Source organism: Rhinatrema bivittatum, chromosome 13 (assembly GCF_901001135.1).
Source record: "Rhinatrema bivittatum chromosome 13, aRhiBiv1.1, whole genome shotgun sequence".
NCBI lineage: Eukaryota > Metazoa > Chordata > Amphibia > Gymnophiona > Rhinatrematidae > Rhinatrema > Rhinatrema bivittatum.
Genome location: NC_042627.1, coordinates 81,748,365 through 81,766,689, shown reverse-complemented (window position 1 = coordinate 81,766,689; position 18,325 = coordinate 81,748,365). Strand labels below are relative to the sequence as shown.

The following is an 18,325-nucleotide window of genomic DNA, read 5'->3' as shown; positions in this document are numbered from 1 at the left end:
CATCAGTAAAAAGAGAAGTAACTATTTGGAAAGGGTTTTTTGTTTTTTTTTAAATAAAAATTACTTATAGGTATTTGAAGTTTGGATATGGGGTTTGGTACATGACGTGACAACTCAGTGCTGGTGTCCATTGCAGGCGAGTAGTAATGGATTACATTAGCTCGGCACACATTATCTTCTGATACTATTTCCTAAGATTATTAGGAAATGTGGTCCTATTTGCACCTCTTTTTTATTTTTCTTGCAGTAGTGAGGTGTTCACTTTTTTGTTTATTATTGGTCTGAAGAGCACTGCCATTGGGAGGTCCTGGTCCAAATGCATGGGATGTACCCAAGTTACCCCTCATCTGGGTGGGACAATGCCTCTTCCTTGGATCAGACATCCAGACAATGCTTCAAGAAGGAATGTGAGGTCCACGCAGCCACTTCACAATCTACACTGGAGAAACCAGAAGTGAACTTGCCCACAATGTCACCTGTGCAGCAGCAAACCCTTGGCTTTGTACCCCAAGCCCATTTCCTCCTTAATCCACTGTGCTAGAAGCCTGTGAAGCTGCCTCACCCTTCCTGAAACCACTGAACAGAACAAAGATCTGATCGTCTAAAGAAACTATTCAGTCTCCTTCAGATACTGAAGAACTCCTCTGCGTACATACAAGTCGTGCATCTGATCGTAGTCTTGAAAGAGGAAGAAATACTGTCCGATTAAGGTGAAACCGCAAGACCAACCCAAGAAGAAATGAAGGAAGGAATCAAGTAATTAGAAAGACTCCCAACAACCTCAAGGAAGATTCTCCACACAATGCTTGAAACTCCAAAATCTACCTGGCAAAACAGTTCACTACCAAGAATACTGCCTTAACTAATGCTTTCCTGCGTGGCTCAAAAGCGAAACAAAGATCCCAGGAAGGAGCCACCTCCCACCCAGGCAGATGAATATGCTCAGTCCCCTTTAGAAATGAGACATCAGGGCGAGCCAACAACCTGCCCATAAGGTGCTCCTGAAACAGGCAATACCCATCACCTGCAGATCTGCTCTCCTCTCCAAACCTCTTGTAAAAAGGCCAAAATGAACACCAAAGCTTATGTCAAACTAGTCTTCTCACCATGACAAATATTCTCCAAACACAGAGAACTTCTTGGACTGCAAGAGTAGACACTGCTCCCTCCAATTAATGCTCCTTGCATTGGCCTACCTTGCCTTGCAGCTTCATGGACCCCATGTCTGTTTCGCCTTGTGGCCCCCTTGGCCTTCATGCCTTGTCCTGTAGCCTTTAGGCCTCCTAGTCTCACTCTGCCTTGAGGCCTGCTTAGGCCTCCTTGTCTGTCTCCTGGTGTACATTAGTTCCCCCATTAGGTTGTGTTTGTATATTATCATCTGTCTGGTTCCTGTGGCTCTGTCCAGTCCTAGTCTTGTACTGCCCTGTCAGTCCTCATCTTGTCTCATCCTGCCCGGTCCTTTCTGTGACCCCTACACCCTGTGGGCCTTCAGTTCCAGCACTTGTCTTCCACATCTGACTTGCCTCTAGGTCCATCTCCAGTCCCAGGCCCCAGCTCCCACCTAGTTCCCCTGTGCTGCCTCGCCTTGTTTTCCCTGTCAGCATTCTTTGGACTGATCTGGTTGCTGACTCAGAATGTCTCTGTTTACTTTGTTTGCTGCCTCCTCTCCTGCTTGGATCCCGATTTTGTTTGAATACTGCTTGCCCAGAATTCTGCCAGCCATGTACTGCTTCCAAAAAGCCCTGAGGGCCACCAGAATCTGTAGACTCAACCCAAGGGCGAGGTGGCTGGATAGGTGGAAGACGCTGTCCGGCTTTGCCCAAGAGTTAGGGGACATCCCCCATCCAGCTGATTCCGCAATTTATTTTATTTATTTATTTAAATTCTTTTAATATACCGATGCTCAAGACCAGGTCTTATCGTACCGGTTTACAATGAACTAGGGGGAAAAAACCAGTTAACAATGGAAGCAAGAAATTACATTATAACAGGGAATGTGGAACTTGGTTGTTAACTTGGTTGCTATCCATGACACCCACTTTCCTGGATCCAAAGTGCTCAGCTTTGGAAACCCACTTCAGCATTCTCCACTCTATGTGAGTTGCGGAGCACCTTTATGTATTTTTCTGCCCACTAACAGATCTACCCCTCCTGCCACCTGAGGATTCACATATATAACCAGCGCTACCTGACCAAAGGAACAAGTCTTAAAAGCGCCTTCATCACGCAATGTTGCCTAATTGATGGACCTTTTGGATACAGACTGCAAGTTCCCTTAGGAACCTGTCCCCAAGTGCGCACTCCCCAGCTGAAAAGACTGGCACTGGTCGTCACATTATCCCAGCTCTATCCCCACTTTCAGGTTTTCAACCATTAAGCACCAGCTCAAATTGGGTCCAATTTTCTCCTACGGTGGAAGTCTCGCAGAATAAACCTGAGACCAAGGGGACCATCTTGACAGCAAAACTCTCATATATACTCTCACGCACAGCACCAAATCTAGAGCCACCACCATGGTGCTTAAGACCTGAAGGTCACGAACTAGGGGTCACGATTTGAAGCTCCAGGGAGGAAGACTCAGAACCAATGTCAGGAAGTATTTCTTCATGGAGAGAGTGATGGATGCCTGGAATGCCCTTCCGGAGGAAGTGGTGAAGACTAAAACTGAAAGATTTCAAAGCGGCGTGGGATAAACACTGTGGATCCATAAAGGCTAGAGGTTGGGAATGAAGAGTAGAGCCATGGGGGTGGCTTGCTGGAATGTTTACTACCCTTACTCAAAAAAAAATCCCTTGCACAGTTAATGCAACCCCAACATTGCTCTCTGCTTCAACGGCAAAGGGAAATGTGGAAAAGAGGATTTGTATTCAGATAACAACCAAAAAGGACTGAACTTCACAATCTGGGTAAACAATCACGGGGGTAGCTTGCTTATTACGGCGGTTACTACCCTAAACCAATTAAGCCTGATACATCACTTTGAATACATATACAGTGCTGCTCTCTGCTTCTATGGTAGGGGGAAGTGAGGAAAAGAAAATTGGTTCTTACCTGCTAATTTTCGTTCCTGTAATACCAAGGATCAGTCCAGAGAAGTGGGTTTTGCCTCCCTACCAGCAGATGGAGTCAGAGAACAAAACTTTGGGCACTGCCATATATACAAGAGTGCCACCTGCAGTCCCTCAGTATTGTCCTGTACCCAAGCCCAAGCTAACAGAACTAAAGAGCGAGAGGTAGCAAACATCAAAACCCAGACTACCCCGCTGCTCAAAAAATAAACTCAGCCGTGCAGAACTGCTCCAAACAAAAGGAGCTTCAAAAATGCTTCAGGCCATAAATTTCAGCAACGGTGGCCAACACAGTCTTTCGGAATCTGAAATAAGGGGTGGGGCCTCTGGACTGATCCTTGGTACTACAGGAATGAAAATTAGCAGGTAAGACCCAATTTTCTTTTCCCAGTACTTACCAGGAACAGTCCAGAGAAGTGGGATGTACCCAAGCCACCTCACACTGGGCGGGCCCCCGAAAAACCCGCATGCAGCACACTCTCCCCGAAGGACAACTCAGACGCCTGGACATCCAAGCGATAATGCTTCGTGAAAGTGTGAATCGAAGACCACACAGCCGCCCTAAAGATCTCATGAGGAGACAAAAGCTGACACTCTGCCCAGGAAGCAGCCCTAAGGCCCAAAGGCACCTGCCGACCACGAGCAATGTACGCTAAGCTAATGGCTTCCTCAATCCACCCAGCAAGGGCCGCTTTAGAAAGGAGACAAAGCGTCTTCGGGCCCCCGAACAGAACGAACAAGTGGTCAGAACGTCTAAAATCATTGATAACCTCCAGATAGTGCATCAAGACCCGGCGCATGTCCAAGAGATAAAGATCTCTATCCTGAGAAGATTCGAGACCAATTTAGAAACCCAGGGAGTTCCACCGTCTGATTGACGTGAAATGAGGAAACCACTTTAGGGACGAAGGACGGAACCGTCCGCAAAGACACCCAATCCGCCGAGATACGTAGAAATGGATCCCGACACTACAGCGCCTGAAGCTCAGAAATACGACGAGCCGAGCAAATAGCCACCAGAAATATAGTCTTCAAGGTCAGTTCCTTCAGAGAAGATCTGCTGAGAGGTTCGAAAGGAGCACCGCAAAATACCCGGAGAACTAAATTTAGGCTCCAGTCCGGGCATACTGGGCGGATGCAAATGTTTAACTCCTTTAAGAAAACGGGCAAGGGGCCGAGAGACCCAAGATGGCCGCCACACGGTGAACATCGAGGCAATCTAGCTCCGCATTTTTTTCCTCTATATCTTGCTAAGCTTGTTCCTTTACAGTTTCTACAACGTTTTTCAATGCCTCATACGAAGCGAAAAGCAAGAATTAGAGAGGTTACGGCCTCAACTCCATTACCTCTTCGTCAGATGCGGATTGAAGATGTGCTTCCTGGTTTGCAGCTAGAGCCGGTGAGGGGGGCCGCTGGCGTGGAAGGCGGTGAGCGGACGCCGCACGCCCTGGCCGAGGAGATCTCGCTTAGTCCCGGCGAGCCTACAATCCCCTCCCTTTCCTGCAATCCCTCGCTCTATGAGGGGCGAGGAGAACAACAGCAGAAAATCTCAACGAACCAGCCTGTGGGAACATCGGAGGAGCCCCAGAGAAGCGGCATGGACGGAGTGCTGGCTTCGGTGAGCCCAGAAGGTCTGGGCTCCGGGGGAATAGAGTCTGGCTCGGGACGAGATGAACAAAGAGAGGTGGATTCCCAGGACAAAGGAGGTGAGGGAAACGAAATACATGTGGTATTGAAACACCCTTTGATTTCCCCTGAAAAAATAACCTCAGAAGAAATATGGAAGGCATTAACTGTGATGAATAAAGCTATTTTGGACTTAACAAACGCTGTGAAACAGAATTTAGAGAAGTCTGATATTTTGGAATTAAGAGTCCAGAAATGTGATTCATCTATGTTAAAAATGGAGAAAGATATTCAAGATATAAAAGCAGTTCAATGCAATTTGATAAAGTCGGATTCATATGTGAATGGAAAGATAGACTTTCTAGAAAATCAGTTACGAAGAAGTAACTTGAGAACTCTAAATTTCCCTAAAACAAAATGGTTGCCGCTAAAAGATTTAATTAAAAGTTACTTAAGTAATATCCTGATGTACACAGAAGAGACTATTCCAACAGTAACTAGAGCTTATTACGTTCCAGGAGGGAAACTTAAAGAGAGAGACTCTCAGGAAGAACAAATGGAAAAAGAAGCTTCTCTTGATAATTTAACTGATTTTATTGAGAAATCATACGAAGCAAAGATTCAAGAGCGAGCAACTGTTTCCCTCTCTTTCCTCCAGATCTCTGACAGAGATGAGGTATTAAGAAGATTTTTCAAAAAACAGGCTGAATTATTTTATGGATATCAAGTCAGAATATTCCCAGATATCACCAAGAGAACCCAAGAGAAAAGGAAAGCCTTCCTTGCTTTGAAGAATGAAATTGTGACCCGCGGGGCAAAATTTCATTTAAAATATCCATGTCGTTGTATTTTGGTTTACAATAATAATAAGTATATATTTACTGAATTGGAACAATTACGTGTATATCTGGACTCTCACTCTGATTAGTCCTGGGAAGTTAGGCAAAGAATGATAAATCTGCAAATAACCGTGTGATAGTAATTATGTTGAATACTTATAATTCCGCTTATTTTCATGTCAAGGGTCTCTCCCTTTGCTTATAATATGGAAAAAATATAATTTATGTTCTTTTTTTTTTTTTTCCTATTAAGTTGCAAGACTGAAAAGGAATGTATATCTTGTGATATTTCCAGCTTTTCTTATAAGTTTCAATATGTAATAATATTGTTGAAAAGTTATGAAAATAAAAAATTAAAAGAAAACGGGCAACGTCCAGGTGCGCTGCCAAGATACAACCATTGACCCGTCCCCGCCACCTGTACCCGCAGAGAGTTGAACACCAGTCCCTACGTAAGCCCCTGCTGAAGGAAATCAAGAATTCAAGGAACCTCCACCAAGAGAGTGTCGCAGGCCCTTTGATATACCATGCCTCAAAAATCTTCCAAACGCGCACATAAGCCATAGAGGTGGCCGGTCGACACGCCTGAAGGAGGGTGGAAATGACTGCTCAGAATAGCCCCTCAAGCGTAAACATCGCCTCTCAAAAGCCAAGCCGCGAGAGAGAAGTGATCCTCCCGATCCGAAAATATGGGCCCCTGTCGAAGCAGATGCGGTAGATGAGCCAGCTGCAAGGGGCCTTCCAGAGCTAGCCGCACGAGGTCCGCGAACCACAGTCGACGTGGCCACTCCGGTGCCACGAGGACCACTCGGCCCGGGTGAAGTTCTATGCGATGAAGTATCCGACCTATGAGCGGCCAGGGAGGAAAGGCATACAGTAGAATTCCCGTGGGCCAGGGACACACGAGGGCGTCGATGCCCACCGAGCCCTGCTCTTTTTGTCAACTGAAGAAGCACTCCGTTTTGGCATTCATTCGCGTTGCCATTAGGTCCAACTGAGGTACGCCCCACCTGGCGCAAACGCGGTTCCACGCATCAGCAGACAGTTCCCACTCTCCGGGATAGAGTTGTTGCCTGCTGAGGAAATCCGCTTGAACATTCTCCACCCCCACGACATGCGAGGCAACAATACCCCTGAGATGACGTTCCGCCCAGGCGAACAGAAGCCGTGCCTCTAACGTCACCACAGGACTTCGTGTCCCGCCTTGTCGGTTGATGTACGCCACTGTTGTCTGAGAAGACTCGTATCAATCTGCCCTGAATCCAGGGGAGAAAGGCTTGCAAGGCTAGACACATCGCTCTAGTGTCAAGATGATTGATGGACCATGAACCCTCCGTGGTCACCACAGACCCTGAGCGGATCTTTCCGCGCAGACCGCTCCCCAACCGGACAGACTGGCATCGGTGGAGATTATCAGCCAATTTGGAGGGTCCAAATGCATCCCCCGTTCGAGGTTGTTGCGCAATGGCCACCACAACAGACTGATCCTGGACTCCCGAAGTAGTGGCATTGGGAGTTGAAACTGCTCCGATACCGGACTCCACTGTGACAGGAGAGCCCGTTGCAAACACACAGTGAACGATCCGCTGACAGAAAAACCTTCCCCTGTATGGTATCGAACCGGGCTCCGAGATAAGTCAACACCTGGTTGGGTTCCAAATGACTTCTGTACATCAATCACCCAGCCCAGGGACTGCAACGTGACCATCACCAACGCATATGAGAAATCTAGGAATCACCGTAGACAAAGATATTTCATTCAAAACCCACAGAACTAACAAGATTAAGGAAGGATACCACAAACTACTGACGCTCAGAAGTCTCAAACCCTTCCTCGCACATGAAAATTTCAGAACGGTCCTGCAACTACTCATCTTCTCCAACCTGGACTACTGTAACGCTCTACTCCTTGGCCTACCACCCTCCCTCTTCAGATCCTGCAGAACACAGCTGCCAGAATTCTGACTGGATCAAAAAAACATGAGCACATCACGCCAACCCTCATCTCTTTTACACTGGCTCCCAATAAAATACCAAATAGAATACAAAGTACTTACAATCCTGCATAAAATAATCCAAGGACAGCAAAACAACTGGCTGAGCAAATTCATCGTAATCCACGCTCCTAAATGGAACCCATGCTCAACAAACAAAGGCCTCCTCAAAATTCCTCAACCCAGAACCACACAACTGAACTCAACACGTGAGACAGCTATAGCCATCGCCAGCCCCACTCTATGGAACACAATTGCAATCGAAATAAGAAATCAACCAGATATCAAAACTTTCAAATAAGACCTGAAAACCTGGCTTTTCACCAGAGCCTACTCAAACTCACTCAATCAACCAGACCACCAATCAACCACGCAACCCAACACCAAGAAAAACGCTCCATCCCTCTATCAATTAAATAATGCCCACCAAGTGAACACTTAAGATAATGTGCAACTGATCTCACTTATTACCCCTGGCCCCCCTAGTCTATATGTAACAATTTTTATTATATGTAAATATTAACTTTAACGTATGTAGTAACTCTGCTGCTACATAAGATTGATAATATGTAATAATAATTTTATATGTATTTACCTAACCTTTAAACCCAAACATTATTTGAATATGACAGTTTGCTGCAATGATATTTGTAAACAATACTATGTCTCTACTACTGTAAACCGTTCTGATGCAAAACTGAATGACTGTATACAAAACACGTTAAAAAAAAATATATATATACACACACACACATATACATATATTTATTTATTTTAGGTCTCTGGAACATCAATAAACCTTGCACTTAACACGGAAGGGTTCTGGATATTTTCCTTTGCCGCATACACAAACCTTTTTTGTGTTGAAATGAGCCTCTAGGTACTTGCTCTTGATAAAATGAGAGAAAGCGAGAGAGCATGTTTGTAAGCATGTGAATGAGTCTGTGAGAGAAAAGGACAGCATGTATGAGTGTAATTGAAAGCCTGTGTGCGTAAGCGTGAAAAGATAGACAGCATGTGTGTAAATGTGTAATTAAGAGCCTATATAAGTGAGAGAGAAAAAGCATGCGTATATGTGAGCGATTGTGAGCCAGTAAGAGGAGGAGGAGAAAGTTCCAAGCAAACCACCCCTCCTCCTGCTAATTCAAAACAATCTCAGGGCACCCGGATATTAAACATTCCCAGGTACGCAAAGCAAAACATTTTTTGTATCCTTATTTTCATTATTGGGTCTGTGTGTCTATTTTGAAATATTTTATTGGTATCTAGAAATTTTTGATATGAGTTTTTAATTATTGGATTCCACTCACCGGCTATTTTAAAATAAATCTGTTCTTTTTGTTAGTATGGTTTTACTGCTATTGATTTTATAAGGATGGGTGATGTTTCTTTTTTCCTTTGTTGCATTGCATACCGAGACTCTGGCTTGTTGCAGTTCCCAGTTCAGTTTCTGTCTGCTTGCTTCTAGTTATGCTTTTTGGTCTCTTTCTTCTTTGTTAGGTGAGGGTCAGCACATGTGACTGAGGCGAGGTTCTCTGCTGGCCTGTAGTTTCTGTGTAGGGCTCTAGCAGCCTGGCTTGTTCTGTTTTCCTAATAGGAGATGTATTGGTGTCTTAAGGCCCGGTGTAATATTTTCAGTGTTGCCTTTTCTTAGGTAAGGTGGTTACTGTTAAGTGCTGGAAATTGGTGCTGTTTTGGTGTGGGATGTTTACAGTTTATGCAATTTCTGTTCAGACAGAATATGTATCTTTTCCTTCAGTCATTCTTAACAATAAAAATAATACTGGAACTTTATTTTTTATTTCCGCCACAAATTGTAATGAGCAGTGTGTCACACTTGTGAGCATGGTCTGTCAGGTGTGTCACAATGGGAAAAAGGTTGAGGACCATTGCTCCAGTACACAGCTCCAATATGGCTATCTGCATGCCAACAGGAACCCTGTTTTTTCCTGCCCAAAAAGTAAAAGCAAATACCATGGGTATTTTGTATCTGGCGCAGAGTTTTGCTTCAGTTATTACACAAATCCTGCAGACAAATACCATCTGTGGAGTTTACACCAATGCAGATGCTTTGATTATTGCCCCCCAGTTAGTCTGAATTTGATCTCACTCATACTGACAAAACTGGTTTGCTGTTCAGTAGGTGAGAGGGTGCCAGCAGCTCTCAGAATTCCTGCCAGGGCAGCATCACCATGACCAGTTGCTCCATTGAGGACATCTGGGAGGTGTGCAGGGTGGAACTGGAGGGAGGAAGCAGCGTGCACATCTCTCTCAGGTTCTATTTGCCATTGAAAGTTAGAGTCATAGCAGAGCTCAGTCTGAAGAGGAGACTTCTGTACAGCAACTTATTTATTCATACTTAGCTCACACTCTCTAATTGGTGCATTAGAAACAATTGCTAGATCCCTGCCCCCAGGGCATACAATGGAAGGGGTGTATTTACTAAACGTTTGCTCCCATGTTATGTCTATGGAGAATACTTTGTAAGTTGGGCCCTAAGTTTGTAACGGAGGATATGGAGGGCAAACTGCCTCAGATATAAACTTAGCACCAGCAAAAAAAAAGGAAAAAGCAGCACATGGGGCACAAGTTTGTGGTAAGAGGGATTCTCTCTTCAGCAACTGGTACATGTGCCCCTCAGTAAGCGAGGAGATGGATGAAACCCTCCCTCCTCCATTATCTAGGGCAGAAAAGACTGCACAGCTCCCTCAGGGCACCCCAACATCTCCTCCCTTTCCCCTCCATGGCAGACTGACAGCGCTACTTCTCCCCCTACCCCACAGGCACCATTCCGCCCCCTCCTGGCACCCACCACCATTCTTCTACCATGGCTTCAACCCGCCTCTCCCTCACAAGCCCCTCCCCCAAGCACCATTCCTTCCCCTCCTCAGGCTCCACGAGCACCCGCACCCCTCTCCCCCCCAGGCACCGACCACCCCGTTACGCCGCTCCCCTCCCCCCAGGCATGTCCGCGGGCCGCGCCACTTACGCGCTCTTCATTTCCGGCCGTCCCGGTGTCGCCAGGCTTCAGACACAGACCCGGATTCAAAGTCTCCCGCCGCCAGCAAAAGCGCCTTATTATTCAAATACAGCCAATCGCCGCGCAGCGAGCCCTGACGTCAGCAAACGGTATGAGTGCGTGACCATCGAGCTGCAGCGCGGGGCAGAGAGTCGGCTTGGGCCACGTGACCCTCAGGGCCCCAGAGACGGGAGCAGACTGGTCAGTTCGGGACCGGCCAGCCAGGTTTTGAGGTACCGACCGGACACGAAATGTCCGGTTTTGCAGGTGAGAGGGAGGAGAGCGGTGCTGGATCCCTGCCTCCTTCCCATGCTGAGATTGCACAGCCCAGCCCTCAGCTCCCAGTGGCAGCATTAAAATGTATGCAAATGAGGAGGTACCGGTCCATTCCTGGGCTATGGAAAAGTTGGCAACCCTAGTGCAGTAATGGTTCAGCAGGACGGTGGGAGCACATTCCTGTCATGCAACACTTTTCCTCAAATATTTCTTTACGACTGGATTTTTATTTGGCTGGAGCCATCGGGACCTGTTGCTCATCTTCACTTGAAGTCAGACAGGGTGGTGATATTTCATTTCCCCAGCAGCATTTTGTCACGTAATAAGCAGAAGTTTACAGCTGCAGTTGAAGATAAGACTTGTTTTCAGACATAGGGCTCTTTGTGTTATGTATGTACATATTTATTTTACAAGAATAGAAGGAAAACTAGAGATGTAATAACAAAATTGGCAAAATAATGTGGTTTAAACTTTTTTTTGTTTAGGAAATATTACAGCTTTTTCTTGCAAGTTAATGTACATTTACTGTGTTTTTATTTTTTATTCAAAAGAAAAATGTACAATCTCCATAGCTTTGACACAGTGCTAGTGCTGTACAAAATACATAAAAACTGAAGTAGAACACGTCCTCTTTAACTCTCTGCCTAATGGGCACAAAGAGCCTTAAAAAACAAAAAGCTAAGGGGCAAGATGGTGGCGTGACTGGCCACGTATACGCGGCTTGGCATTTCCTTTCTCCTTTTCATTGTTTGAATTACTGTGTCCTCCAAACCCTTCAGAGCCCTCGATACCTCCCGGACAGCGTCTGATATCGGATTCCGTGGCAGTTGCATACTTCTGAAGAGGATGAGATCCCCTTTGTTGGGCTGGATAGAGGAGCGCCAGTCCCAGCTGGGGAGAAGGTTTCTCTGAGCACTCCTGACATTCGGCTGCCACCAGCTCAGCGGGCTCAGGACCCAGATGTAGCAGATTCCATGTCCTTTCAGGTCACCACTGATGAGGGAACGTCTTTCCTGGGAATTGCTTGTCAACTGGCCGTTCCCTGTACGTACCAGGATCAGTCCAGACTGCTGGGTTATGCCTCCCCTCCAGCAGATGGAGTCAGAGAAAAGCTGAAAAGCACCCCCAGATAACCCGCTGTGCCACTTCAATTTGCAATGCTTCTTAATCTCATTCTTCTGTATGGAGAATCTTCAGTCTTTCTTTATACAGGAGAGGAATAGTTTACAACAAAGAACTGAATTACTAGAGATTCCCCGTAGGTACCCAGATCAGTCCAGAACTCCTGGGTTAATTCATCCCTGCCAGCAGATGGAGACAGATAAAGCCTCACTGCCACTGCTTGAAAACCCCTGGTGCCACCTGCAGTAGCTCAGTATTTGTCTGTCTCTAGCAGATGGCTGGTGCATTAACCGCTAGGGCTTTTCCTTTTACCCTTGCTTTGGAGGTTGTTGGAAAGATTTACTTTGGTGGTTACTCTTTTTCCCAATTAGATTTGAGTTTCATTATGAAGAATTACTTCAAGAATATTGCCGCTTCTTTTACGGGTTTTAGCTGTCAGGGTTTTCCCAGATTTTTCTCGTCGCACCCAGATCAGGAGGAAAGCTTTCTTAGCCTTTCGCAAAGATGTATTAGCACTTGGAGCTACGTTCATGTTAAGGTTTCCATGCCAATGTTCTGTTAAATTAGATAATGAGTTACATCTTTTTACTCCTGAACAACTTTAGATTTTTTTTAAATTCTAGATAGTCCTTAACTTCTAGTCCCATGGACTCTGTCCTGAACATCCACTTTCATTTAATGATGCCATTAGTAGCCACGTAATGCTTTTTTTTTTGTTATATTTGTTGCCTTTATTTCTCCTGATTTCTTGTTTGCCCCCTCTGGATAAATTAAGTATACATTGCTTTTGTTATAAATCTACACTGGCTACCAATCAACTTCAGAATTTTACCCAAGTCCCTTACCATCATCCACAAAACCATTCATAACCATGCCCCCATGGATCTTCAATTCCCACATCCTCTAGACCGATCAGAGAAGCCTACAGAGGATCCCTGCAGGCCCCCCCAACAAAATCCACCCACCATCTAACCACGAGAGAATGGGCCTTTTCCACTGTGGGACCTACCATTTGGAACGCTATCCCCCAGAGCTCAGACAAGAACCCTGCCTGCTGACATTCAGAAAAAGGCTTAAGACTTGGCTATTTAAACAGGCCTTTCCATAATCTCAGAACCCCCCCTGCTGTCCTGACCAATCACTCAGCACTTTGTAAATAATTGATAAGATTTCCTAGTCTCTATCCAGTACATCTTTCTCTTCCCGGTTCCTGTACCCCTGTTCATTGTAACTTTATATTTTTTTCTATATACCTTTGTTAATAGTCAAGTTCTACCCCGGTTATCTGTAAACCGACATGATATGATCTGTATCATGAATGCCGGTATAAAAAAGCACTAAAAAATAAATCTATTATGCATTTTTCCTTGGATTATTTTCAGTGTTTCAGTGCAAAGTGTAATCTTTGTCATTATTGTTAAAATAAAAAAAATGCTATTTGTTGCTTTTAGCACAATGTGCAGTTTTCGGCAGCATCTCACAATTTCCCAGAATTCCCAAGTTTGTAACTTTTTAGGCACTGACCAATCGTGGCAAGAGCTCAGTGCAAACATTTCCTAATCACAGGCACAATAGGATCTAGCTTAGAAATTCTCCGGTATGATAGCCATGCAATGCAGGAATCTTCCTAAGTTTAGGACATGGCTTTCCTCTTTAAGGAGGGACAAATCTAAGATGCTGGTTGAAACTGTCTGCCTTGTTTCACAAAGCCAGAGGAATGGAGAGAAAGTATGCTGTTGATATGTAAATACCCAGTGTTGGTGTGTGGTGTTGATTGATAAATGCCCGGTATTGGTGTGCGCTGTTGAGAGTTAAATGCCTCGTGTTGGTGTTTGCTTTTGAGAGGAAAATGTCCGGTGTTGTATGCTGTTGATATGTAAATGCCCAGTATTGGTGTGTGCTGTTGAGAGATAAATGCCTCATGTTGGTGTGTAGTGTTGACTGATAAATGCCCGGTATTGATATGTGCTACTGAGAGGTAAATGCCTCGTGTTGGTGTGTAGTGTTGACTGATAAATGCCCGGTATTGATATGTGCTACTGAGAGGTAAATGCCTCGTGTTGGTGTATGGTGTTGACTGATAAATGCCCAGTATTGGTTCTGTTGTTGAGGCGTAAATGCTTCGTGTTGGTGTGTAGCATTGACAGGTAAATGCCCAGTATTGTATTTATTTATTTATTTTTGATTTTTATATACCGATGTTCTTGTATAATATACATATCATATACCGGTTTACAAGGAACTAAAACTGTCACCTGGGGGGCAGAATACATTGAAACATAACAGAAAATACATAATAAATACATACAGAAATGTATGTCATTGAGAGGTAAATACCCGGTGTTGGTGTTTGCTGTTGAGAGAAAAATGCCTGCTGTGTGGTCATGAGAGGTAAATGCCTCGTGTTGGTGTATGGTGTTGCCTGATAAACGCCCGGTATTGGTTCTGCTGTTGAGAGGTAAACACTTTGTGTTGGTGTGTAGCATTGATAGATAAATGCTCAGTATTGATGTGTGCTGTTGAAAAGTAAATGGTGAGTGTTGGTGAGTATTGTTGAGAGGTAAATGCCTCGTGTTGGTGTATGGTGTTGACTGATAAATGCCCAGTATTGGTTCTGTTGTTGAGGCGTAAATGCTTCGTGTTGGTGTGTAGCATTGACAGGTAAATGCCCAGTATTGTATTTATTTATTTATTTTTGATTTTTATATACCGATGTTCCTGTATAATATACATATCATATACCGGTTTACAAGGAACTAAAACTGTCACCTGGGGGGCAGAATACATTGAAACATAACAGAAAATACATAATAAATACATACAGAAATGTATGTCATTGAGAGGTAAATACCCAGTGTTGGTGTTTGCTGTTGAGAGAAAAATGCCTGCTGTGTGGTCATGAGAGGTAAATGCCTCGTGTTGGTGTATGGTGTTGCCTGATAAACGCCCGGTATTGGTTCTGCTGTTGAGAGGTAAACACTTTGTGTTGGTGTGTAGCATTGATAGATAAATGCTCAGTATTGATGTGTGCTGTTGAAAAGTAAATGGTGAGTGTTGGTGAGTATTGTTGAGAGGTAAATGCCCAGTATTGATGTGTGCTGTTGAGAGGTAAATGCTTGGTGTACGAGTAAGCTGTTGAGTGGGAAATACCCGCCATGTGGTGGTGAGAGGTAAATGTCTAGTGTTGGTGTATAATGTTTACAGGTAAATGTCTGGTGTGTAGTGTCGAAGTAAATGCCTGTTATATGCTGTTGAGAAGTATTGACAGGTAAATGCCCAGTATTGTATATGTCATTGAGAGGTAAATACCCAGTGTTGGTGTTTGCTGTTGAGAGGAAAATGCCTGCTGTGCGGTCATGAGAGGTAAATGTCTGGTGTTGGTGTGTGCTTTTTAAATGTAAATACCTGATGTTTATAAGTGGGTTGACAGGCAAATGCCTGGTGTTGGTATGTGCTGTTGAGAGGTAAATACCTGCTGTGTGGTTGTAAGAGTTAAATTCCTGGTGTTGGTGTGTAGTATTGAGAAGTAAATGCCTGTTGTGTGGTGGTGAGAGGTAAATGCTTGGTGTTTGTGTGTGGTGTTGACAGGTAAATGCCTGGTGTTGGTGTGTGGTGTTGACAGGTAAATGCCTGGTGTTGGTGTATCATGTTGACAGGTAAATGCCTGGTATTGATGTGTGGTGTTGACAGGTAAATTCACGATGTTGATGTATCATTTTCACAGGTAAATGCCTGGTATTATGTGTGGTGTTGACAGGTAAATGTCTGGTATTAATGTGTGATGTTGCTTCTGTTGATAATTCAGATTACTTCAGAGTTTTTTTCTTGCCTGTCAGTTTAAGAAATTCTTAACTCAGAGATGGAAACAAAGCTCATTTTAATTCCTAAGAGTTTCCAGGTAATTAGCACAGGAAGAAATGCCAAGAAAAAAATGATTTCATAAGTTAAATATTTTATTTACCCTCAATATTGTAATTTATAAAAATACAAGTCAAAATCACATAATGTACAGAATAAAATAGTAAAAATACAAATTTCAGACAATTAGGTACCTAGTGCTTTGTTTTTTTCTTTGGTGGAAAACCTGAGTGATGAGTCCCAGGATGGTTCACTGGGTATAATATAGGGTGACCGCCCTGCATGTCGCCCATAGAAGGCCCCTGCGTGCCCTGGCATGGGTCAGTGGATGTAATATGAGGACCGCCCTGCATGTCGCCCATAGAAGGCCCCTGCGTGCCCTGGCACGGGTCAGTGGATGTAATATATGAGGACCGCCCTGCGTGTCCCTGGTAGAAGGCCCCTGCGTGCCCTGGCACAGGTCAGTAGATGTAATATGAGGACCGCCCTGCGTGCCCTGGCACGCGTCAGTAGATGTAATATAGGAGGACCACCCTGCGTGTCCCTGGTAGAAGGCTCCTGCGTGCCCTGGCACGGGTCAGTAGATGTAATATATGAGGACCGCCCTGCATGTCCCTGGTAGAAGGCTCCTGCGTGCCCTGGCACGCGTCAGTAGATGTAATATAGGAGGACCGCCCTGCATGTCCCTGGTAGAAGGCCCCTGCGTGCCCTGGCACGGGTCAGTAGATGTAATATATGAGGACCGCCCTGCGTGTCCCTGGTAGAAGGCCCCTGCGTGCCCTGGCACGGGTCAGTAGATGTAATATATGAGGACCGCCCTGCGTGTCCCTGGTAGAAGGCCCCTGCGTGCCCTGGCACGGGTCAGTAGATGTAATATATGAGGACCCCCCTGCGTGTCCCTGGTAGAAGGCCCCTGCGTGCCCTGGCACGGGTCAGTGGATGTAATATATGAGGACCGCCCTGCGTGTCCCTGGTAGAAGGCCCCTGCGTGCCCTGGCACGCGTCAGTAGATGTAATATATGAGGACCGCCCTGCATGTCCCTGGTAGAAGGCCCCTGCGTGCCCTGGCACGGGTCAGTGGATGTAATATATGAGGACCGCCCTGCGTGTCCCTGGTAGAAGGCCCCTGCGTGCCCTGGCACGCGTCAGTAGATGTAATATATGAGGACCGCCCTGCGTGTCCCTGGTAGAAGGCCCCTGCGTGCCCTGGCACGGGTCAGTAGATGTAATATATGAGGACCGCCCTGCGTGTCCCTGGTAGAAGGCCCCTGCGTGCCCTGGCACGGGTCAGTAGATGTAATATATGAGGACCGCCCTGCGTGTCCCTGGTAGAAGGCCCCTGCGTGCCCTGGCACGGGTCAGTGGATGTAATATATGAGGACCGCCCTGCGTGTCCCTGGTAGAAGGCTCCTGCGTGCCCTGGCACGGGTCAGTAGATGTAATATATGAGGACCGCCCTGCGTGTCCCTGGTAGAAGGCCCCTGCGTGCCCTGGCACGGGTCAGTAGATGTAATATATGAGGACCGCCCTGCGTGTCCCTGGTAGAAGGCCCTGCGTGCCCTGGCACGGGTCAGTAGATGTAATATATGAGGACCGCCCTGCGTGTCCCTGGTAGAAGGCTCCTGCGTGCCCTGGCACGGGTCAGTGGATGTAATATATGAGGACCGCCCTGCGTGTCCCTGGTAGAAGGCCCCTGCGTGCCCTGGCACGGGTCAGTAGATGTAATATATGAGGACCGCCCTGCGTGTCCCTGGTAGAAGGCCCCTGCGTGCCCTGGCACGGGTCAGTGGATGTAATATATGAGGACCGCCCTGCGTGTCCCTGGTAGAAGGCTCCTGCGTGCCCTGGCACGCGTCAGTAGATGTAATATATGAGGACCGCCCTGCGTGTCCCTGGTAGAAGGCCCCTGCGTGCCCTGGCACGGGTCAGTGGATGTAATATATGAGGACCGCCCTGCGTGTCCCTGGTAGAAGGCCCCTGCGTGCCCTGGCACGGGTCAGTAGATGTAATATATGAGGACCGCCCTGCGTGTCCCTGGTAGAAGGCCCCTGCGTGCCCTGGCACGGGTCAGTGGATGTAATATATGAGGACCGCCCTGCGTGTCCCTGGTAGAAGGCTCCTGCGTGCCCTGGCACGCGTCAGTAGATGTAATATATGAGGACCGCCCTGCATGTCCCTGGTAGAAGGCCCCTGCGTGCCCTGGCACGGGTCAGTAGATGTAATATATGAGGACCGCCCTGCATGTCCCTGGTAGAAGGCCCCTGCGTGCCCTGGCACGGGTCAGTAGATGTAATATATGAGGACCGCCCTGCGTGTCCCTGGTAGAAGGCCCCTGCGTGCCCTGGCACGGGTCAGTAGATGTAATATATGAGGACCGCCCTGCGTGTCCCTGGTAGAAGGCCCCTGCGTGCCCTGGCACGGGTCAGTGGATGTAATATATGAGGACCGCCCTGCGTGTCCCTGGTAGAAGGCTCCTGCGTGCCCTGGCACGCGTCAGTAGATGTAATATATGAGGACCGCCCT

At 46.3% G+C, this 18,325-nt stretch overlaps 1 protein-coding gene across 3 annotated transcripts in view; it reads right to left on the bottom strand.

Moving 5' to 3' along the window:
* KIF23 (kinesin family member 23) overlaps positions 1 to 10,665 on the bottom strand; it is a 101,524-nt gene extending 90,859 nt beyond the window's left edge. For 2 of the 3 annotated variants that reach the window (XM_029575010.1, XM_029575012.1), the window contains exon 1: positions 10,517 to 10,665. In XM_029575010.1, coding sequence (XP_029430870.1) covers positions 10,517 to 10,527 — 11 coding nt within the window. In that variant the 5' untranslated portion in view covers positions 10,528 to 10,665. The remainder of the gene's footprint in view (positions 1 to 10,516) is intronic. The other variant, XM_029575011.1, reaches the window with a different exon arrangement.
* Between the last annotated feature and the right edge of the window lie 7,660 nt (positions 10,666 to 18,325).